Source organism: Coptis chinensis, chromosome 5 (genome assembly GCF_015680905.1).
Source record: "Coptis chinensis isolate HL-2020 chromosome 5, ASM1568090v1, whole genome shotgun sequence".
NCBI classification, from domain to species: domain Eukaryota; kingdom Viridiplantae; phylum Streptophyta; class Magnoliopsida; order Ranunculales; family Ranunculaceae; genus Coptis; species Coptis chinensis.
Window position 1 is genome coordinate 84,668,211 of NC_141460.1, and position 25,062 is coordinate 84,693,272.

At 37.3% G+C, this 25,062-nt stretch overlaps 1 protein-coding gene and 2 pseudogenes across 1 annotated transcript; 1 reads left to right on the top strand and 2 right to left on the bottom strand.

The window, feature by feature from the left end:
- Nucleotides 1–447: 447 nt before the first annotated feature.
- Nucleotides 448–3,558, top strand: LOC147499520 (F-box protein At2g27310-like). The gene is made up of 2 exons (XM_086561275.1): nt 448–713; nt 2,217–3,558. Exon 2 carries the CDS (start codon nt 2,231–2,233, stop codon nt 3,359–3,361), a length of 1,131 nt encoding a protein of 376 aa, XP_086417401.1. The 5' UTR covers nt 448–713; nt 2,217–2,230; the 3' UTR covers nt 3,362–3,558.
- Nucleotides 3,559–17,055: 13,497 nt separating this feature from the next.
- On the bottom strand, nt 17,056–18,466 carry LOC147499521 (elongation factor 1-alpha pseudogene; annotated as a pseudogene).
- Nucleotides 17,753–18,356, bottom strand: LOC147499522 (elongation factor 1-alpha pseudogene; annotated as a pseudogene).
- Nucleotides 18,467–25,062: the final 6,596 nt, after the last annotated feature.

Consider the following 25,062-nt stretch of genomic DNA (forward strand, 5'->3'; position numbering starts at 1 on the left):
GTACTACACACTACACAGCTTAAACAATTAAACTGTGAATCGTCCTCCTTCCGACAAACCAAATAGGCAAATATCATATCCGGATCCTATGTGTCCTATACTCCTATGTGCCTGCCTTTCGGTACTAGTAAAATGCACTAACTTAAATCTGCCTTCATAATCATAATCTTTGGTGAATTGGTGTAGTTTGATCAATTAAATTTAAGCTCTGAACAGAACTGAAAATCTGAATGTTGAACTTAATTGATCAGCAATTCGTAATATATGTTTAGTAGACTTTCTAAAAAAAAAAATCAGAAGTCCGAAATTAAACAACTTCCTAATTAATTTCTTAAACAATTCCTAATTTTTTTTTTACCAAATGCCAACACACGGATCAAACACAGACACCGTCACGTGGTAAGAAAACATCACCTCGAAACTCGTGACTACTGACATTGCAACTTTGTTGATATAATAATGTTAAAAAAAAAAGGCAGTTAATTAATTCTTTCTATTCAGCCAACAGCCCTTCACTATTTATACTTTACGTAGTAAGTACATAATAACGATTAACAGACATTGCTCTCTAAATATCACTTGCCAAAATTAAAAAAACTCAATATAAATTTGATGTCATGTTCAGATCGTGATTCTAAGACTTGGGTATTCATTAGTTTATGGTAATTGTATCATTTGGCTATGGTGGGAATTGTGATGGGAGGTGGATAAAGGTGAGTTTTTTTATGTTTTTTTGTAGTCTATATACTTGTTTCATTGTTCAATTTGATATTGTTCAGTTATTTGCATTGAATGTAATAAGTTCAGTTAAAATTGTTGTTCGGCCGGTGTTGGGCTTGTTTGTGTTGAATGCAATATGCAAAACTGCTAAAACAATCATCCTTCACGCATTGCGATTTCTAAGATTGCAAATTAATCATTCTGTTGCATTTGAGAAAATACTGCAATTTAGCTGTTTCTAGTGTTAAGTCATTTTAATCAAGTTTTGTAGTTAGTTTGGGGCTGGAAAGATAGGTGGTATTCAAGTGCATCGTTTCATGAGTTCATAGTGAGGACCATTTGTTGGATACAATTACATGCGCTTAGACGCTAGTATCTAGCATAACCCCACCCATAGGTTGCTCTTGCGTTTTGTTTAAGTCAAGCATTGTCTTAATCACTGAATTTTTCAAAGAAATGCATGTTTGGAGGTTTATTCTTTGGTCCAAACACACCAAGTTTTGTTTTCTAACTGGGCTGTCTGCACTTTAGGAGCTATTACAAGTTTCTCTTAAATAGAGTGTATAGTCAAGGTGCATAAGATCATGATAGTTCTATGAGTGAAAGTTCCAGTGGGATGTAATATGAATGAGAGTGAAGGCTTATATTAATTTAGTACTCATGTGTGTTATATATACCTTGATGTATTAGACTTTCACAAACGGAGGACAAAGGGACTTGATTTGGTTGAGCCTGTTTAATCTGATTCTTTCTTGTATCATGGCGGTCCCCCAAAACAGTAGTCTATGACGTAGGAATGTATGACAAGTTTCAGGTTACAATACTCAAATCAAGGATTCTTCTAAAACTTCGATTTCTTGTAATTGTCTTTGTTCTCTTATTCTTAAATAGAGTCTAGCATTCATCTTTTGTTTTGATTTCTTTCCTTTCAAATTGTATCTTAACAGTATCTAATTCATTATCCTTTTTTTACCATCACATAATGGGTGACGTGATGTAAGATAGTTACTGCTGGCCTTTTATATGTAAGAGATAGTCTTGGGTCCTTGAGCCTATTGTTGGACATTTACAGTATCCAACACGCTGTACTTGAGTCAAGACTGATGCATCTAGCATACATGAGCCTAGTGCCCAGAATTTGAAGGTGCCCCTATTTTCATTACAATGGAGAGGGTTGAGTAGGCCTAAGCTTGAGCTACAATGTGGTAGGTTAGACCTAAGGGCATACTTAAACTATGATGGATATGATCACATTGCGAAGGGTAAAACTACGTTGAATATGATCACAACCGAAGGTTATCCTCAATGTTTTCAATATCAAGAAATCCCAAGTTAATCGTTCTCCTTTCCCACATTTAAATGCGACAGTGATCTAACATTTTTCGAGAAAAACATTCTCCTGAACTTGAATATATTTGCTTGGTAAGAAATGCATATTGTTTGGCTTATTTCTGACTTGTACGTGTTTATATGATTTCCGGACTTTCAATTTCCAGATGATTGGAGGATTATGGAGCTATCAGTCACACAAGCTGAGAGTATGACATCCTTGAACAGTGACCTTTTTTACGACATTTTAGGGCGCCTTGATGGCTCAACTTTGGCTAGTGCTGCATGTACTTGTGCTGCTTTTTGTTCCATTTCAAAAGAAGAGAAAATATGGGAAAATGTATGTCGTTCTCTATGGCCTTCAGTCGACAGGGAAGATGTCAGGAGTTTGATTTCACGCGTTGGTGGTTTTAGAAAGTTCTATGCGGACTGTTTCCCGCTAATCGTGAACAAGGAAGTTCCTGTTGCTCAGTGGGACTACTATCTTGAATACCCTGAAGAATGGACAGAGGATGACTATTACGGCGAAGTTGATGAGCTGGATAGTATCTCACCTTCAGATTTCATCTCTATTGTGGATATCAGGTATAATGATAAACCAATCTATTCCAAAGTACTTTGGGGTATACCCGACTCTGATGGATACAATGGTTGGTTTTCCAACTGTCCCTTCCGCATTGATCTTCTTCGTTATTCCGATGGCGATGAAGACCATAATGATAAAGTTACACTCTCTGTTGCTGATGGTTTGCCACCTATCACCTCCATAGAGAGGGAAAGAAAAGATGGAAAGCTTTGGAAAGAACTTCGTGATGGAATCCGTCTTAGTTGGATTGTTGTGAATAAAAAAGTGAAGCAAGCTGCTAATGTTGCTAGCTGGAGTCCTCTTGGGGGGCAAAGGCATTGGCCGACAGACAAGGATTTTTTGATACGCTTTGGATCAATCCTTCCTGCAAAAGACATCCTTCCTTGTAAAGTAGTTGAATGCATCCTTGTCATGAAGTTTAGAGTGATCCAAATGGGTGAGGGTAGTCAGACAACTCTCCAGTTGACAGAGCTAAGTATGCAATTAGAAGACATGGAAGGTTCTCATGTTAATGGTAGAAACAGCTTGCTTGTACTTAGAGAAGCATTGAATTGCCGTAGGAGCAGAAATTACAGTGAAGCTCTAGAGTCATGCCATTTATATTCAAAGGTGCAGAGTGAGTTAAAGGAAGAGAAGATGAGAAATGAGAGCTGGTTAGACAGACTATGTATAATAAGTGGCATTACCACTTTTTTTACACTCTGGTACTGCATTTTATCAAAATGAAGGAGCCTCGTCTTTTTAACAGTGTTCTTTTTGGCTTAATGTAATTCTCCTTTCCCGGGCATCTTTCATATCTGACTAAGATCAAATTGCCTGTGGAAGTAGTATAATTGACCCTAAAGAATGACTTAAATGGGCTTACTTTTGGTCTCGAAAATACTTCCTTTTATTGGGCTAATTTAATCCTACTGCGTTGTATATGTGTATTGGTTTTGTCTTTCACTTCACATTAGTTAGTCATTTAGCTGTAGGAAGTAAAGAATTCTCAAGAGTAAAGCAATTCTAAAGGAAACAGAACTAGCTTTCAATAGATGTTGTCATAAAAGAGGGAGAATTGCTAGCATCCTGCCCATTTAAAGGGGTAGGACCATCCTAACCCAATAAAAGACAATACTTTGTGACCAGTTACTTGTAAAACTTAATACAATTCTAAAACCAGTAAAACTCAAAGTCTTTTCAGTCTTCACAGCCATCCTCTCCCTCTTGCACCACCACCACCGGTCCACCGCTGCCACTCTCTTGTTTTTTAATTTCACTTCTTTATTCATATTTCTTATTTATTCATTTTTTATTTTTATTCTCTTATTTCTCTCTCAACCCCTCTTCTCCCTCTCCACACCACCACCACCACCACTTGCCAATATAAATGTCTCATACATCTCATACATTGTTAATTCCGAAATTGAAAGGTGGGACTCTAATTAGTTTAATTGCTCTAAATTTAATGAATGGTTTTCTTTAGTTGTGCTCTTACTATGTTTTGTTTTTAGGTTTTCAACTCACTTGAAATTGTTCAAAATATAGAGGGTTATTACTTTCAAATATATTGGTTCTTGTTTGGCTAATTCACATTTCAAATTGGTAGATACCTTAGTTTTATGCTATATGCTTCTATGTTCTCCTTGTAATTTCAAAAGAAAAATGTTGTATGGATTAAAAAAAAAAAATTGCTGGATCGGAATCCGGCGGCCGGAGAAATGGGTAGCTGGCGTTGGTTGGGATTTGGTTGGGTGCTTGTTTGAAAAAGAGAGGAAAGTGAGTCAACTCAGATTTGATTGTCTTTTTTTTCTAATAAATGAAGTAGAACCTTTACATTAGGTGAACAAGTAATATTGTTTTGTCTGTAATGGGTTAGGATGCTCCTACCCCTTTAAAGGGTAGGACGCTAGCAATTCTCGTCATAAAATATGTGGATGTTGTAACGAGTCATTTAAGTTTTGATGCTTGCCAGCACCATATAGGGGAAGAGGGATGGAGGCAAAAGAAGAGCAAACGGCCTCTTTGTGCATGATCAGAGAACTCCCTTGTAAAAGGAAATCACCGAACCTTTCAATTCTTTGTAATTGGAAATCTATTTGTCAAAGCGATTATCAAAAAGGAGAAAAGGTGGGATTCAACTTTAAACATAACTTTCTTATGTTAGGAAATCAAATTAGAGCTAAACAGAATCTCACACAGGATCTCCTTCCTCTTCGTGTTCGGCATGCATTAAAATTCTTATGCATAGAATTGAAGCATAGAACCATCTCAATACGCGTGGTGATCAATCAAGCGAAAAACGAGCATCTTGATACCAGAAGCATGAAGAAGCCATCCCTCTCTCATTGCTTTGTTTTTCCTTCTCTTTTAGCTTTCATCTTCCTCCTTCAAAATGCTCTTGGTGGTGATACGTACTCTTGACTAGAATTGCAAGAAAATTGTTAGTCTTTCCTAGGACTTCTGCGAGTAGACCCCAGAAGCAAGACTGCGCTGCTGATCTTCAAGAACTTGCACTTATCTCCATGAATTTGACTATAACCAACGCAATTATGTTGGAGAAAACACTCAAAAGCTTTTGAATGATCAAAGAAAAGCGGAGGCGATACAAAGTTCAAGCAATGCTTACAAGATTACCTGTCACTTTACTCGGTTACTCGCAACACTACTAGTACGTGACGGGATCAGTAGCTTTGTCTCAGAACGTCATTCTGAGTCCAACATGGTTATGAGCATTGTCTAAACAACGCCATGTACTTGCTAAGAAGGGTTCCGGGAGTTCAATATTACGTCTCCCTTAACCAAGCAAAGAAGATTACTGTCCAACGCATGCTGACATATCATGACGAACATATGAACTTCACGTTTTGGTTTTAATTCTAAAACATAGTTGCTGTTCATACTCCTCTCCCTTTCCCCTAGTACGGTTTGTTTCTTTGGTTTAATTTGTGTTTAGTACTTTAGTTGCTTCGGTGCTCTTGTCACCTGTGAAGTGTATGTGTTGTTTGTGGTTTGGTTGGGATTGGATTGAATAACTTTTAGTTACTAAATATTGAAACTACAGTGAACTATCGATTCTGTATTTTCTTGAGTTGCACACTATGCTATTTTCCTACGCCTATAGTTGCTCGGTTAAGTTTATTTGGTAAATTAGAGCATCTTTAAGAGAAAACCAAGAAAACACCAAATATTTGAACTAAACCCAATACCAAACCAAAAAAACACCAACCAACTTCAACAGGAATATCAAATAGTTGACATCAAATGACGTGGTTATAGATAAACCGCGCGTATAACCCACGCAGCTTTCGCAAAACCGCGCCACAGAAACTTAAGCCCATGCGGTTTTCCAAAAACCGCACGGCCTGGTGTTCAAAAAACCCCAAGAGATATTTGATATAAGACCAAAATAAACACCAAATTTGGCCGATTTGGTGTTTGCTTTGGTGTTTTTATCAACATGTGTATGTTCTAAAGATGAAAAAACACCAAATTATTGAAAATATGGTGTTTGATACTAGGATAATGTCTCACGGCAAAATGCTATTAGGCAATGTATCACGTACTCTCTAGCTTGAAGTAATCAAGTGACAAAGATTTGTTCGAGTCTTTCATACGTAGCTCCTTCACAACAGTACTAACTATAATTGTCGTATAAAATCTGTTTTCTCTTTAATTTGGGCAGCTTCTTAATCTTATATGACTTGGTTCCAGGTTCAAAGGAAGGCTACTCGAGGGATCTTCATTTAGGTTTGTTCTTTGGTTTCAATTTTTTAGTATACTTAATTAGTTAATAAATATATGCTTAAGAGAAGAATTTCTCAGTAGCACTCAAAATTGCCAGAGTTTTTTGAGAGGATAAACACACGCACTTTGTATTCATCTTGGCGCGCACCTTCCTGGCCAAGAAAATAAATGACTTTTATCCGGAAAAGGATTTGTTGGTGCAATATTCACCTACGTTTTTCGTCCATTTTTTGCAAGCATAGATAAAATCCTAATGATTTATTCTTGGGGCTTTTTTTGGGTGTTTCAAAGTTCAACCAAGTCATCAAATATTGAAAAGACAAACAATTGCAGATGATCCAAAAACAAAACTTATAGTGCTGCAACAAGACTAAAATAAGGAAAAACCATGCATATTCTTCCTATTCCGTAGTATTTATCTTTTTCCTTTGACTAAACTCGATAAATTTGGCAAACTCAAAACTAATGTTAAGCGGAATACGAAAGGGATGAGTGTTGGAGTTATCCCTCACATGAGGAGAGAAACTGGAGCTGGACAGAAACGGGCAAACTCGACATCGCGAGAAGTCGAGGCCAGGCCAGATAGAGGCGACTTCGGCCGAGTTCCAAGAACATAGGGCTTAATTCGACCAGCCTTCGAGTGAATACCGCCAGCGCTCCTTCCAGTCTTTAAGCGACTCGCCAGAGTGGCCTTGCGCGCCGAGTCTATTTTTCGTGGGCTTGCTTCTGATTCCGCCCAATTTGGTTTTGGAGATAAAACCAAAATCAAGGTTTTGGAAAACCTAAGACTAAGAACCAAAACAAGTCGGAGGATTGGAATCCAGACTAAAACAAAGAGAGAGTACCTTTACAGAGATACAACCCTGTAAAGAGATAAGAGTGATCTAGTAAGGTGAGAGACTGTAAGGAGAGATTGTAATCTTCCTTCCCACTTTATTAAGAACTGGCTCTTGTGGAAGTAGGCATCATTGGCGAACCCACGGTAAATCTTTGTGTTGTGGTTTGCTTTTACCGCTTTACATTATTATCCGGCTGTTAATAGTTGTTTAGCGAGTTGGGCATGTTAGTATAGGCAGTTTGTGATATTTGAGATTTATCTGGAGTTGAATTGTGTTTATACAAGTTATCTGTGTAGTGGGGAACCGATTGGTATTGGTGTAATCCCCAACAAGTGGTATCAGAGCCTTGGTTAGAATAGCCTAGGGTGTTATCCGAATCTTGGTCAGAAGGTGTTTGACGAAATTCCTGAGAGAAGATTTGAGGTTAAATAACTTGTAGAGATGGACCATTCCGTGAACACTCGCATGATGAGTCTGAATAGGAAAAACTACACCATCTGGAAAGCCAAGATGGAAGACTTGCTATACTGCAAGGACTTGGCACTTCCCATTGAGAATGAGGGAGTAAAACCGAAAAGACCGATGAGGCTTGAGTGGAAAAAGCTTGACAGAAAAGCGATTGGATACATTCGACAGTGGATTGACGACAGTGTCTTTCACCATGTGGCCCAGAGACTACAGACCTTCACCTGCGGGAAGAAACTTCGAAGACTGTATGAGAGGGAAGTCGGGTGGAAACAAAGTGCTAGTTGTTAAGAAGTTTGCGGAACCACGAAGTACCAAGAAGGTTCTTCAATGTCCGAGCATCTTAATGAAGTACGAATATCATCAATCGATGCATTTGATGAAGATCAATTTGGGAGACGAAGTTGAGGCTTTGTTTCTATTAGGCTCTCTACCCGAAAGTTGGGAGACATTAGCGGTTTCTACATGGAGCGACCAAGGATGGAATTGTTACCATGGAGATGGCTACCACGCCTTTGTTGAATGAGGAGATTAGAAGGAGTGCAAGAAGCGACTCTTCTCACTCGGAGGTCCTTTTCACGAGAAAACGGGGAGAGGTCGAGCGAAAAACCATCTCTGCTCTAGAGGTGATGGCCAGTAAATCTAGGGGTGAAGCTAGAACTCCTAAGCGCAGAGGCAATGTTACTATTGTGCCACCAAAGGCCACTTCCGGATATGAGTCGCGAACACCGAGGGATGAGAAGAATAACCGCGTGTATATGAAGACATGGTGCGAGGAACGGAAACACGGCAGAGATACTACTCGCACTAGTCGGCGACTGAGTGGGAATTGTGTCAGATTGTGGTGTGTGCTGTCTTAGTACCTCATGTCAGGATACAGAGTGGGTGATAGATCAGGAGCATCCTATCACGTCACACCGCATCGGGATTCTTCACTACCTACAGTGGTGAATATGGTGAAGTAAGGATGGGTAAATGATGGAGTCTCAAGATTATAGGCATTGGAGATGTTCATGTAGAAACCAATGTCGGCTACACCTTGACACTCCGGGGATGTAAGACATGTCCCCGACATACGGCTAAGCCTAATTTCGGGCCGGGAAATTAGATGATGATGGCTTTGTAAACTCGTTTTGGTAACGGGGTATGGAAACCCGACCCGAGAGGTTCCATTGTAGCGGCCGAGGAAAAGAAAACTTGCTCTCTTTACAAAACACAAAGCTAGTTTGTGTAAAGCGAAGCGAATCTGCGTAAGAAGAAGCTTCATCCGAATCGCGGCACAAGAGACCGTAAACATGGGCATAAAAGGGATGGAAGTTCTTGCTAAGCAAAAGGCCATGCCGGACATTAAAGGTACACATTTAAATACATGTACTCATTGTTTGGTAGGAAAGCAACACGGGGTGTCTTTCCAAAGATTCCCGCCTCACGAAAAAAGGATACGTCCTTGAGCTAGTGCACCTGCACTTATGTGGTCCTATGAGAGTGAAGTCCCACCGAGGGGAGTTTACTTTTGACATTCATTGATGATCGTCAAGAAAGATATGGGCCTATAGTCCGAAGACCAAGGATGAAGTACTTGGCGTGTTTGAGAAATTCCACAAAGATGGTGGAAAGAGAGACTCGGGAAGTTGTTGAAGTGTATTCGCCGGATAATGGGGGTGAGTACATTGGGCCATTTGAAGAGTATTGCCGAGTCATGGGATTAAATCATGGCGGGGCCGTTCCCAAGACACCGCAAACAGAATGGAATAGCGAGAGAATGAACCGCACCATTGTAGAGAGGATAAGATGCATGCTATCTCACTCTAAGCTACCTAGAAACTACCGGGTAGAAGCAATGCGCATGTTGTAGTGCATGTGATCAACTTTGTCACCAAAGAAAGCCTCTCGAATAGTGATTATCCGCAGAGAGTATGGTCGGTGAGATGTTGATTATGGATACTTGAGGTATTTGGGTGCGGGGCATTTGTGCATATTCGAAGGATGAGAGATCCAAGCTTGATGACAAAAACCCAAGCGGTGCATTTTTCCGGGTTATGGAGATGAAAAGTTTGGTTACAAACTCTATGATCCGATTAACAAGAAGGTAATCCGAAGTCGAGATGTTGTGTTCTTAGAAGACCAAACCATAGCAAACTTTGAGGAGGGTGAGAAGCTACGGGCTTTCACCAATGATCTTGTTGATTGAGAACCGGGTTCCTTTTGGAACGTCGCGTAAGGCATTGAGAATCTAGAGAACCATGAGTTTGAAGCTCATGATGAGAATCTTATTGCTCATAATGGGATAGAACCTATTGGTATAGAAGATCACGGATGAGATGCATGAACCACCACCAGAGCAAGCGGTGCATCCTCCCGAGGCACCGGCCAGATGGGGGCAAGGAGGTCCGACAGAGAGACTAGCTTCAACTGGTATCCACCACATACGTCACGTCTACTATCGGATGGTGGAGAACCTATGTACTATCATCAAGGCAGGCACTTGAAGGTACGCACAAAGAAAAGTGGTTGAAGGCCATGATGACGAGATGGATTCTTTGCATAAGAATCACACTTATGAAGTTAGTTGAGAAACCCACAGGAGAAAAGTTCTCAAGAATAAGTGGATATACAAAGTCAAGCATGAGGGAAACAATCCTCACCCAAGGCACAAAGCTTCGCCTTTGTTGTGAAGGGATTCGGTCAAAGGAAAGGGATTGACTTTGATGAGATTTTCTCTCTGTAGTGAAGATGACTTCTATCCGGGTATTGGGTATGGCCGCAAGTATGAACCTAGAGGTTGAGCGACTAGATGTCAAGACGACTTTCTTCATGGAGACCTTGAAGAAGATGTCTACATGGACCACCGCAGGGTTTGAGGTCAAAGGCAAGGAGCACCTAGTATGCAAGGTGATAAAGAGCTTGTATGGGTTGAAGCAAGCACCGAGATTGGTACATAAAGTTTGACTCCTTTATGGTGAAGCAAGGATACAAGAAGTCCGCTTCCATCATTGGCGCGTTTGTTCGAGATTTCCGGATGGAGATTTCATTGTGCTATTCCAGATGTGGATGATATGTTGATAGTTGGCCCAAACATCAACAAGATATCCAAGCGAAGAAAGACTTGAGTAAGTCCTTTGAGATGAAGGATTTGGGTCAAGCAAAGCGGATACTTGGGATCACGGATCACTCGTGATGAGAAAAGAGTGGGAAGTTGTGGCTTTCAAGAAAGCTACATTGAAAAGGTGTTGAAGAGATTCAACATGGATCAAAGCGAAGCCGGTCGGTTAATCCGCTTGGTGGCGGCCCGCATGACCAAAGAGATGTGTCCTAAGGGTGAGCATGAGCAGAGTCGGATGGAAAAGATTCCTTATGCATCCGCAGATGGGCGCGGTTGATGTATGCCATGGTGTGTACTAGACCGGATATTGCTTTTCGCCGTTGGGGTGGTAAGCGATTTCATCAAATCCGGGTAAAGAACATTGGGAAGGTGTTAAGTGGATATTGAGATATCTCAAAGGCACTTCCAAATCATGTTTGTGCTTTGGTGGAAGTAAGCCCTTACTTGAAGGCTACAATCGATCTGCGGACATGGCAGTGATGTTGACTTCGATGAAGTCCACCTCCGGTTATCCGGTTACTTTTGCGGGGAGCGGTTTCTTGGCAATCTAAGTTGCAAAAGTGTGTTGCCCTCTCCACTACTGGCCGAAAGTATATTGCACCACCGAAAAAGAGTTGCTATGGATGAAGAGGTTCTTCGACGAACTAGGGCTAAAGCGAAAAACAAATTGTAGTTCTATGTGATACCGAGGCGCCATCCACTTGAGCAAGAATCCGAGTTTTCATTCTAGATCCAAGCACATACACGCGCGTTATCATTGGATTAGAGAAGTACTTTCGAAGACAAGCATTTGTGTATCGAGAAGATCCATACCGACAAGAACGGGTCGGATATGATGACCAAAGTCTTACCGAAAGGTAAGTTTGATGTTTGTTGTGCTATTGCGGAATGGCGAAGACACCTCCTCTGATTTGGCAATTGCATGGAGGTAGCCCCCTCACCGCTCGGAGGGGGAGATTGTTGAGTTATCCCTCACATGAGGAGAGAAACCGAGTCGACGAAACGGGCAAACTCGACATCGCGAGAAGTCGAAGCGCCCACATATAAAGGCGACTTCGCTCGAGTTCCAAGAACATAGAGGCGAATTCGCCAGAGAGCGAGCCCCTCCGGCTTCCAGTCTTTAAGCGACTTCGGCGCTTCAGAGTGAGCGCCGCTTTCAGTCTATTTTTCGTGGGCTTGCTACTACTTAATTTGGTTTTTGGAGATAAAACCAAAATCAAGGTTTTGGAAAACCTAAGACTAAGAACCAAAACAAGTCGGAAGGATTGGAATCCGGACTAAAACAAAGAGAGAGTACCTTCTGAGGAGATACAACCCTCAGAAAGAGATAAAGAGTAATCTAGTAAGGTGAGAGACCGTAAGGAGAGATTGTAATCTTCCTTCCCACTTTATTAAGAACCTGGCTCTTGTGGAAGTAGGCATCATTGGCGAACCACGGTAAATCTTTGTGTTGTGGTTTTGCTTTTTTAATTTTACATTATTATCCGCCGTTAATATTTGTTTAGCGAGTTGGGCATGTTAGTATAGGCAGTTTGTGATATTTGAGATTTATCTGGAGTTGAATTGTGTTCATACAAGTTATCTGTGTAGTGGGGAACCGATTGGTATTGATGTAATCCCCAACAATGAGAAGAGATTTGGAAGTAGTCTAATGTCTTTTAAGTATATATGTTAGAACTGGATTTGGAGTTTTATTCTAGTGTACTTGAAGAAGTGAGAATTGTGTTAGTTAAATCATAATGGATTGCTGGGTGAAATGGGCAGGTCGTCTTAAGTTATTTGAATTATGTGGTGTCAGGGGTTTTTATAATTTTTTTCTTTACATACAAAAAATATTATTACCGCCGGTTATCCTGAACCCTCAGTAAATAAACGATGTCAAACACATATCACAGTTCTCACAAAGAGGTTAGTAAGTTAAGAATATAATGTATACCACGATATAGTATGAGTGTATGACATCAACATAATGGTGGTAACAAATATTACGGTTTTAACATGCCTATAATCACGGTTATGTTCTAGGCAGTGATACAGGACTACTACTTTATAGTTTATAACAAGGTTTTGCTAGTATTATATAGTATATACCGCGCCGCACTGCGCCTATTCCCACGGTTAGATAACATTGGTTATAAAAAGATTTTACCACACTTAAAAAAGAAGAAATAAATGAGCTTTTTTCTGTAATAGTGACTTCATCATTGTATATCTCTTTGAAAGACCATACTACTTATATATAAAGTTACAAGTTGTACACTGAACGAGATAGTTTGATTCACCCTCAAAGTATACAATATGCAATGGTTATTTCATGGTTAAATAGCAAGCCTTCTTCCTGATATTGTGAAGTGTGTTTTACAACACAATCAACATGAATACCTCTACATCCAAGTTTCTTCCCTTCTTTCTCACCCCATTTTAATTTCATCTTTTTTCTTCTACTCTCGCTGCAGCTAGCAAACCATCTCAATCTTTCTCTGCCCACCACAAGGTGAACACAAAGCACAGTTTTATATCATATCATGACACCTCAAACTTATATTTTCTACATGGTATTCGAAAAAAAAAATTGTTTAATTTGTTGGTACAATCGAAGGAAGCCAAGTTTAATTTCATTATGGCATTGGATGGAAATGGGGGATTTTACCAATATTCCTTAGTTGTTAGTTGCTTCAGCATTCGTTATGTGCCAATGAAAGGGATTGTAATATATAAATCAAAGAAGATATCTACGAGGAGAACATGGACGTTGGGAAGAATAAGAGTATAGTATAAGACATCAATAATGTTTATCGATATTGTATCGGTAAAACAATTGTGAGGGCCACGATAAATTTTCAACATTTAATACTACTAAAGTAGATAAGTAATATATTGTTATGCGTCCCAATTTTTGGTCGCCTAATAATGAAGTCAACAAAACTTTGGGATTTTGCTAGTCATTTTTTTAATGCACATGAATTGTACATATGCTATTGAGAACAAGAAAGATTCAAGCCTCTATTAAGTATTGGAGAGAACAAGAAAGATTCAAGCCTCTATTAAGTATTGGAGAGAACAAGAAAGATAGTATTGGACTACTATATGGTCGTAACTTCTAAAAGTTTATCTAGCTAGTTTCATGTCTTCTCAGCGTAGTAAAGTTGAGGAAATAAGTTGGAGTGGTTAGAAACTATAACTGAACACAAAGTTTTGTTTTGTCTTTCAATTTGAATTAACTATGGAAAAGAGGTAAAATGAATAACATATCATATTATGAAAATAGATCGATGCAATATACGCATTATTTATACTAGTAAACGGGCATGTGCTAGGAAAGAAAAATTGGGGAAAAAAACGAGCGCATATAAATTAGAATAGTAAATTAAAAAATTTAATAAGGAAAAAACACTTCAATACGCTAGTTGTACTCTTTGTTCGATTCGAATTATGATGCTCTACCATCAACTCTTCTTTTTTTGTTGGTTTAAATAAGTAGGTAGCTTGCACAAAGAAAGAATTTGTAGCTATCTTAAAAAAACAATTTTTATTTATTTTTTTATTTAGAAACGATCACATTTGGAAACAATTATAAAAACTGTATTGGACATTGTTAATATTTGTAATGAATATGTGGAGTGGAGTGGAGTGGAGTGAATGTGTAAATAATAGCTTTCCGGAATATGGTTATGTAGCAAGATTACAATTCAAAAGCTTTCAATATAATGTGGATCTTATTTCATATGTATGGAGATTCAATGATTTAAATGTTGGAGTGTTGATTTTTTTAAACTATCTGTATGGAGGCGACAAAATGAAGAAATTATGGATGCTAACTAGTTGCATCGCTGAATTCTTACATTGGTTATTGGTCCCCATTCTGAAAATGTTATTAGCACCCAACGTCACATGCTGAACTTTGGCAGGTTTCGGGCTTCAACTTGATTAACATAATGCAATGGAATGTTGGTTCTTTGAGAGTCAAATTAAGTGTAATGATTGAGTAGTTAGGAGCAGGTGCAGAGTGCACGGTGAAGGAGTGCAGAGGTATTATAAGGCGTGATCCATTGTGCATAAGCACTATGCTATGCCTAGATGATTATAGAAACATTTTGTCAAGCGGCAACAATTTGATTATAGAAACATGCTTAATACAGACGGGTGTATTGGGAAAATGGTAGTGTTTTTCGTAAAGAAAAAAAATTGTTGGACTGGTATTAAAAGCTCTAATATTGCTTCCAATAGAAGGAATTTTTGTATGTCAGAGGTGCCATGTTGAATAATTAAAAACCTCATCTACAAATGTCTTAAAACGAGTTTTTCTTCCATGCATTGGTTTCCTATCATTTAGTACTCTGGAGTCAAAATAAAGAGTCTCCATGTTCAACAAAATTTTCACCATAGATATAACTTACCATCGTTTGATTCCATGACTGAAGAAAATTTAAGGAAACAGAAAATAGTAGTATAAAAAGTAAGTTTATTTATAGTAGTGCAAAAAAAAAAACGAACTACATCACACTTACACATGTAAGAAGGAAATAATGAGACTGGAACCTAACCATATTGGCAAATATATATATATATATATATATATGTGTGTGTGTGTGTGTGTGTGTGTGTGTGTGTGTGTGTGTTTTCTATTCCTTAGGACCTCACAACAAAGAAGTAAACAATGGATATTTTCAACTGTTTATGTTTCATATTATGATTTTTGATATAACTATGCCAAAAGTGAGAGGCTCCAAGTTTTTTATGGGAGTTATAGACACCGGAACGAAAGTGAGAGAGGTTACACTTTTTTTTTTTTTTTTTTTTTTTTTTAAAATTAGAAGGGAAAAACGTTAGTGGTAGAAAACCAGCAGAGCAGCTTTTAAACTCATGAATTATGTAAGTTATGAAGTTTGATTATTCAATTAATATTTTAAGAACGCTTAATTATAAAAGGGTGTATAACAAATATTGTAATTTAATTACTAAACGAAAATCATGGTTAGACAAATTCAATCGGTTAACTAATACATTAAAGTCATGCATATACTCCATTGAGGTGAGGAGGCAACAAAAAAGTCTGAACATCTATCACAAATTCAATACTGGTGGGAAACATAAATTTAATTAGGCAGTTGATTCATTTTACAATCATTTAGTAGGGAACATCGCCAAGAGCCTGAATTATCGTTTTGTAATATAATGATCAACTCTTTAATAGAACATGAACTCGTCTGTTTGCCTGTATTTTATTTTCATTCCTGAATAAGCATGGGCTTAGGTTATTGACCCAAATGGTTTAAGAGAATAAAAAAAAAATTGACCCAAATGGTAGTCTCGTGGAACATTTTCGTTAAGAGAATGGTTGTCAAAGATTAGCTCTTCCCCTAACATTACCATTTATAGTGAAAGGGATCTATGTTCTAGTAACAAAGTATGGCGCGGCCTAACGACGTTGTTGCACAGGACTAGTCCTGGGGCTGGATGGATCAAGTGTTGCTTCCTTCCTTGCTAACCGTTTGGCTTCATGCCATTTTTGAGTACCTAATCCTTCCTTCCAGCAACCACGACATGACATACCCTACAAAAGCTTGAATTGCTAGCTACTTGTGAATCAGGATAAAGACATGTACATACCCAGTTCATTTATATTGAGCAACGTATTTTTTTTTTAATAGCTAATTTGAAAATATGAACTTACCCTAAGTAAAACTTATTTAAAAATATATCAGTATATATCAGCCAAAGTGCAATGTGATTGACATATATCATTATAGATATTAAAAGGAAAAACTAACAACCTGACATAATGCAATTGTGCAAAGGAGCACTTAATTCGTTGGTTAGTAAGTTTTTTTTTTTTTTAGACTAATAGATGTTTTATCAACTCCTGAAATTCCACCATTAAATAGATTCAAATGAGGGAACCAAAATTCTTAAAGCACAAACGATACTACATAATAGTACCACCACCTATCAAGCACCCAATTCTAGGAATGAGCACTTAATTCGTTGGTTTTTTTTTTTTTTTTTTTTTTTAGAATAATAGATGTTTTATCAACTCCTGAAATTCCACCATTAAACATATTCAAATGAGGGAACCAAAATTCTTAAACGATACTATATAATAGTATCACCGCCTATCAAGCACCCAATTCTGGGAATGGCAGCTTGAGATAGGAAAAGGTAAATGGCCAAAGCCACTACAAACAACTAAACAATCAACAACTCTAGTAGCAAGTACAACATCTTTAAAATACTGACTTTGTACAACAATAGCTAACAAAAACAACCTCACCACAGAAAAGGTTGGATCATTTCTTCTTGGCTACAGACTTTGTGACCTTGGCTCCAGATGGATCTTTCTTCTCAACACTCTTGATGACTCCCACAAAGAACAATCGGACGATGTCCCTCACAGCAAAATGACCGAGTGGTGGGTATTTAGAGAAAGTCTCCACAACCATGGGCTTTGACGGAATCATCTTCACATATCCTACATCACCATTATTCAGAAACTTTGGCTCCTTCTCAATCTCCTTTCCAGATCGCCTATCAATCTTTGTGAGAATCTCGCCAAACTTGATGGCAATGTGAGAGGTGTGACAGTCCAGCACTATGGCATATCCATTGCAAATCTGACCAGGATGATTCATGATGATGACCTGGGAAGTGAAGTTTGCAGCTTCCTTGACAGGATCATCCTTGGAGTTGGAGGTAACAAACCTACGCTTGAGATCCTTAACAATAACATTCTTCACGTTAAAACCCACATTGTCACCAGGTAGCGCTTCATGAAGAGCCTCATGGTGCATTTCGACTGACTTAGCTTCAGTTGTCAATCCAGTAGGGCCAAAGGTGATAACCATACCAGGTTTGATCAAATCAGTCTCGACACGACCGACTGGCATAGTTCCAATACCACCAATCTTGTAAACATCCTGAAGTGGGAGGCGAGTGCCTTGAGGAAGGTTGGGCCCTTGTACCAATCAAGGTTGGTACACCTTTCAATCATGTTGTCACCCTCAAAACCAAAGATGGGAACAAAGGGTATTTTATCAGGGTTGTACCCAACCTTCTTAAGGTAGGAAGAGACTTCCTTGATAATTTCCTCATACCTAGCCTTAGAATACTTTGGAGTAGTGGCATCCATCTTGTTACAACAACAAATCATCTGCTTCACTCCCAGAGTGAAGGCAAGTAGACCATGCTCACTGGTCTGACCATCTTTGGATATACCAGCTTCAAAACCTCCAGTGGTTGAGTCAATAATGAGGACAACACAATCAGCTTGTGAAGTACCAGCAATCATGTTCTTGATGAAATCACGATGGCCTGGAGCATCAATAACAGTGGAGTAGTACTTGGTGGTCTCAAACTTCCATAGCGCGATATCAATGGTGATGCCACGTTCCCTCTCAACCTTGAGCTTGTCCAGAACCCATGCATACTTGAATGACCTTTTGTTCATCTCAGCCGCTTCTTTCTCGAACCTCTCGATCACACGCTTGTCAATACCTCCAAGCTTATAGATCAAATGTCCGGTAGTGGTTGACTTTCTAGAGTCAACATGACCAATGACCACAATATTGATATGAAACTTCTCTTTACCCATGACGATAGAAGCCCTTGGAAAAAAGAAGAAATGAGATGAGAGCGGAAAATGAAGAGAGTGTTGGTTAGTAAGTTGCTTATGACTTGTTACATATGATTGGTGCAGTAAGACATTTAGACCAATGGGTACCAAAATTCCTTGAAATAGTTTCATTTAATAATAAGTAATTACTTCAAACATGTATAGTGTTAAAATATATCAATAACGTTTAAGTATAAATCTAACATTTAGGCCTCAAAGTATTCCAAGTATTCAAAAAAAAATATGAACATTGAGACGCATATCATGGCTTGGACAATTTTATGCTCAAAGAATGTTTGGTGAACATGCATCCTCTCTCACTTAATATCTTCATCGAGAGTCCATTTAGATCTTGTCATGCAAGGTCAAGACGAAGGATGGCATGGGATCGATCTCCATCACAAAACCCATCACCAAAATATATATATATATATATATATATATATATATATATATATATATATATATATATATATATATATATATATATCTTAGTTTGGTGATGGAGTTTGTCAATGATCCCATATATATATATATATATATATATATATATATATATATATATATATATATATATATATATATATATATATATATATATATATATATATATATATATATATATCTCATAGTTCCCGCATAATGAGAAGGTCAAATACTGTAGTGTTAAATCCTAAAAACACCAACCTATACCACTGGCATAGAGAGAAAGCGTATATGGCGGGGATGTTCCAAACATGATCTATATCATTTTCTCCCTGTTGGCCTTGGGACTAAGAGGTGTTTCAGTAAGAAGAACAAGGTGATCCTCTGGAGCCACACGAAGCTTTGTATAAAGGTATAATGCAATATCTCCACATCAGCCCAGTTGCTAACAATCCCATGCTCAATTGGGTATTTCAACATAATGATACCTCTTTTAGACTAGGCTTCATCTCCCACATATGCATCTTTTTGCCCCATTGCAAAGAGAAGAGAACCATAAGTGCATGAGAGTTGCATCATAAACACACTTAAGTCGGATCAGTTGAACAGAAACATGGAACTATGAAACTTTGATATGATCATGAACGAAAACAAAACAAACATACGATCCATTATCTAAAAGCACTATAATGAAACTTACTTTGTGCCATTTTTCCGAAAGCTCGTTGCTACTTGCAAGAAAATGCAAGGTTAAACCTCCTGGATGTGATGGATCAATTCATTCTTATCCAATAAAATTTCTTTTCTTTCCTTAAGAGCTGCTATCGAGCATGTTCTGTCATTCTTCCTATTATTTATGTTAACGAAACTATTTTCAGGGAATATTGTCCTGGTTCTGCAAATTAAGTATGTTCCGGCCAGGAACAGACGATCATTTGGAAAGTCCTATGGTACTAACATAGTTGCAGTTCGGGGGTCATTTTTTATGGTTTTGGCTTGGAACCCAAACATACGGGATTTAAATTTCAGCAGCATATTTAATTGACAAATGCACATAATGTTCATGAAAAAAAAAAGATGGATGAATGCTATCATCTACATAAAATGTGACCAGGCAAATAAGCGTGATTGATTAAGTAAAATCCTTGTATTTCTTTCTTTTTCTCTTCCTACTCGACTCTTACACTTTGCTTTTGTTGTAGGGTGAGGGACCCTCCCATCCGCTTCCTTCCTCTTTTCAAGAAGATTTGTTGGTCTATTTAATATGGAATTTCCTATAGTGCTATTTATAATACAAACAGTAAGACTCCGAGTCATTCAATCCAGTCACTGCGCGCAAGGGATTTCTGTTCTATATTGTGGCAACATGAGAATAGAAAAATGAAGCAACTAAGGATCGCATAATAGTGTCAAGATAACATATCGCCATTCTACAATTCATCTTTAATCTATCTCCACAGCTTGGTTTTTTTATTCTGTTTTATCCCCATCTACTCCTACATTAGCACCTTGATCACACTCTTAGGATAGGAGGTTCTGAGCCTCTTTTGTCTATTGTAATAGTCAACAGTAGGTGCATTTTTCAGGTAACTTATCTAAGTCCTGCAGGCAAATACAAATATACAACCTCATTTGGATAAAAATCGAAAGCTAGAGAGTAAAATTTTAGGGCAAACCAAATTATTAAAAAAAACCCCACATGTTTCTGCAAACCATTTAGCATCAATTGTGATGAATAAATTAAAAATAAAATTTAAATCAAGTCCAAGTGACAAAAACAATAATCGGTGATATAGGTTCCAGATATTAAAACAGATGTATATGTATAGTGTTAAAATGCAAAGCAACGTAAGTGCACTTCAATTTTAGACTTCAACTATATGTATAGTGTTAACATATACATAACACGTATTTCAAATGAGAAGTAATGGAAGTGCATCTGACTTATACTACATAAACCTACAACCAGCTAACATTATAAAACCAAACGAACATGCCAAGTACTCAAGCAGTGTAGTACTAAATTTAAAATAAGTTAATTGAAAACAGAGTTGTGATATACCTTGGGGACAACTTTCCTCTTTTTGTCAAGAAGTGCCATCCTCCTAGCAGTCTTTGCATACGGGTTCAACTTGAGAAGAACATTCAAGTTCTTCAATGGGTTCTTCTTCATTGGAGCCCTCTTCACTTCATTGTTAATTGGTTTGACCAAAGACTGAACCTCATTGGTCGACAAATCAGGATTAACCATCTTAGACCTTGGCAATACATAACCCTTCTTCTTCTCAGATGGCTTATCAAACGACCCATAAATCGAATCCAACTTCTTAAAAGCCGACTTAGTCCAGATAATAAACCTACCAGGAAGGCTACTAACCTAACCTTAAAATGGGTAAGCAAATTTAAAAGAAAAATTCAGTGAAATTGATGGTAATACCGTGTTAGTGTGTACTTGACTACTTGAAAGGAGATCTTCCACTTGATAAGTGTTTCTGCACAATGAAAGATAGAGTAACTAATTTAGAATACGTACTACAAAGAAAAGCATACATTTGCTTGTGTTAAAATGATCTGACCCTTTTATGAGAACAAAAAACATAAAGGTTTCATCATTTGAAACTAAACTACCAGTTCATTTAGAAGCAACCTTTTTAGTGATAAGACACCAATAACCACAAATTGTTTAGTACAAAGTACAAAGCACAAACTACAAAAATATGAAAGATCATAGCAATCTTATATATAATCAAAACTGAAATTAAAATCCTATATTATAAAACAAATTCGGTATTTGCATACCACATAATGAGAAACATGAGCAAACATAAGTTGTTGACCAAACAACCTTTAAGGCCATTGTCGTTGCCACGACAACAGGTTGTAATAAAAATATGACTTTAAACGAACTTTAAAGTACAGATTGAGTAGTCCACACAATTATTAGTATAATGGTGCAAGAAACGAAGCAAGAGACATCTTCTACCTTCACTTGCAAATTGGAGATAAGAAGTCGAGCATAAAGTCCCACAAATTTCCTAGCAAGTTAAATCAGAAAAATAAGAAAAAAAAAATTGAGGGAATAAAGATACCTGATGCTGCTGTGGTGGTGAATGAAGTGAATTCTTCGTGTCAATTAGCGAGGGTTTTGAGGGAGGAAAGTTCCCAGTCATTACATGTGTATCCCAAGTTTACTGGAAATTATCATCTGCTCCGAATCCCCTTCCAAAAATAAAGCCCTCGTGCCAAAAGAAACATATAGAAATTTAGAGAGCATGATAGAAAAGAGAGAGATTAAATTATAACAAACGTTAAAAGATTAAAGATGAGTTAGAGTTAATAGAAATTGCAACCAAGAATTTTCTTTCCAAGTAGTAGTATACACACGTATAAGATGAAACTCAGAAAGGAATAGTCACACTCCAAAATTCTAATTTAATTACAAAGTGAAAAAATGAAATTAGACCAAGCACTCCAAAACTTTAATGTAATTACAAAATGGAAAAAAACTAACCATTTTGACCAATACCCTTGATGATACACGAGATATGTTTTCAAGTTTTCCTGTCTGTCGATATCGTCATTCGCGCTTTCACCATTCCCACTCCTTTCCCTTTCTTCAAAACTGGAAGGAAGCAAGAGAAAAGCAATAAGCAACAAAAAGATTTTCATTTTTTCCAATAGAGATTAGGCAACAGAGATTAGGACCAAACCTGAACTCGTTACTTAGAAAGCAAAGATCGTTCTCCAATACTGGTTGAACAAAAATTTGTTGAAAAAATACTCCTCCTTGTCCTCTTCACCATCTGCAAAAAAGTCCTAAGTAATATGACCAAAAGCTGCCAGACCAAAAGCTACCAGACGCAGATATACAATATATTTCATCATCAAGTAAGTTTCATCATAATAGTGGGCGATAAACAAAAAAATGAAGAATTATCAATTAGAGTGGAGAGAATAAATTTTTCCGTGCATACCTATCTATTAGAGAACGTATTTTCGTAGACGAGAAGCACACAGTGAATTGATGCGAGCCCTACACACAACAACAAACCAAAAAATAAAATTTAAAACACTGAAGCAAAGCAGCACTGAGTTTAGTTTTGCAATCAAAATTAAGAAACTGAAATTAAAATTAAGAGTTCCCATAGAATTCAGTTTGAAGCGAAAAGAAGAATTAAGAGGGAAAAAAGTAAACAATGAGAAAAATGCATACTAACCTTTAAAATGATTGGCCATTGGTTCAATAGAAATCGTTATGATTGAGAGCAACTTAGGAATTATCAAATTTGTAGTTTCGATTTTTAAGTTAATATGGGTATTGGCCAGGAACGAAGAAGACGAGCGGTTTTCTTTTTTTTTTTAATTGTGAACCCGTCGAAACGGTGTCTCTGTCTCTGTTTGCCGAAGAAGTTGACCTATAGTTATGGGAATTCTTTAAATGACAAATTTACCCTTTCAATGAAGAACAAAAAGAAAGTGAATGTCCAACTTTCTGGTACCCTTTGGATTTAAAACTTTGGTCTAAAATCGGAAATACGGGAACTAATTGAAAAATATGGTATCCGCTGTATATATAAGATAAACATTATTACTGGAAAAAAAATCCAGCTTATACACCACGGTTTTTAAGTGTGATAAAAGCATTTCTTAAAACCCTTTTACTATTGATAGGAACAGTGCCGATACGGAGGACTCAAGAAGAAAGATTAAGCACTCAGTCTTTTCTAGAATCGCATAGCGATACTTTTGGTTCATTGGCAGCCAAGGTTCATGGTTCACATGTAAGTTTCTTATATATATAGTCATCTCTATATGTAAACTCGTTACTTGTGATAATTAAATCGTTCAATTCATTTCCGTTGTCCTTTGTGATTCGGACATGTATTTTGTAGTATTTTATGTTCAAATTATTAAGTAGGCTTATTGTTTGCTGACCGGATTAGTTAACTCGATCTAGTAGAGCTTTCATGTACTGGAGCTTGGTTGAATAATTTATGTTTTTTTTTTCTTTCTTAGTATGTAGTTATGAGATCTGCACTAAATTTATCCAAATTATATACTGGAGTGGAAGGACATTTCAACATTCTCAATCCAAGAGTCCAAGACTACAAAATGATCAACAGTATAGTCGTGGTAATATGCAGTGTGGTATATATAATACTAGCAAAATCATGGTATAAAACCGTAGTCTTTTACCACAGCTTAGAACATAATCACGATTATAGGTTTGTTAAAACCATGGTATTTGTTACCATCATCATGTTGCTTTCATACTATGCCGAAGTATATATTCATAACTTACTACGTTTTTTGTGAAAATGTATTGTGGTGAATCATTTATGCAATTTCAGTATAATCATGGTAATAGTATTTTTGTTTTTATATAATAAAAAAAATTAAAGAAAACCCCTCGCACCACATAATTCAAATCACTTACAACTTGCAAAATTAATTGTAGACAGCATATATGCATATAATATGTGAGTACTAGCTAATAATCTACGCCCTCAACCCACCCCATGTCTTCTCTTATTTTCCTTGGGAGATGCTTGAATTGAACTTGTGGAATACATTCCACTATACCATCACGTACAAACTTACCATAATTTTTGGCCATGTAACCGCAATCTCATACGATTTGATGGGGAACATACACTACCTCCCATTTTCCTTTATACGCTTCAATCTCAGCTTTCTTTCTTCCCATATTTTTCAATGAGTCACGTTGAATTCGTTCTTGTTTGCCCTGCCAGTTAGCATTACTTTTATGTGATACATTTCAAACACCAAACAAGACATTATGATTTAACAATCACAATTATAAATTCTTCAAGTACACTATAACAAAATTATAAATGTACTTCTATCATTTGCATATATTAAAAGTCGTTAGACTAATTCCAAATTAAATCTATTCATATCTATTTTGTATTCTGCTGCAACAATAATAAGCAATAACATATGTTGAAAGAATTGAACTAGTTTGTTTGTTCTCCAAGAATATGGTTGATCATATCAATCAATCACGGTACAAAACACAACTCTCATATCTTGAACATTTAGCTGAAACATTGAGAATATCCATATTAGGCGTCAACCTAAGCTAATATAATGGTTCAAATATGTATAAATAATGTTCATGTGTCTAAACATCATGATAAATTGTTAAATCTTCTCAAGACTCAAATTTGTGAGGGTGAATTGGCTTGCTTCATTGGAGCTGTTAAACACATACGTACTATAATATGAGAATTTTTTT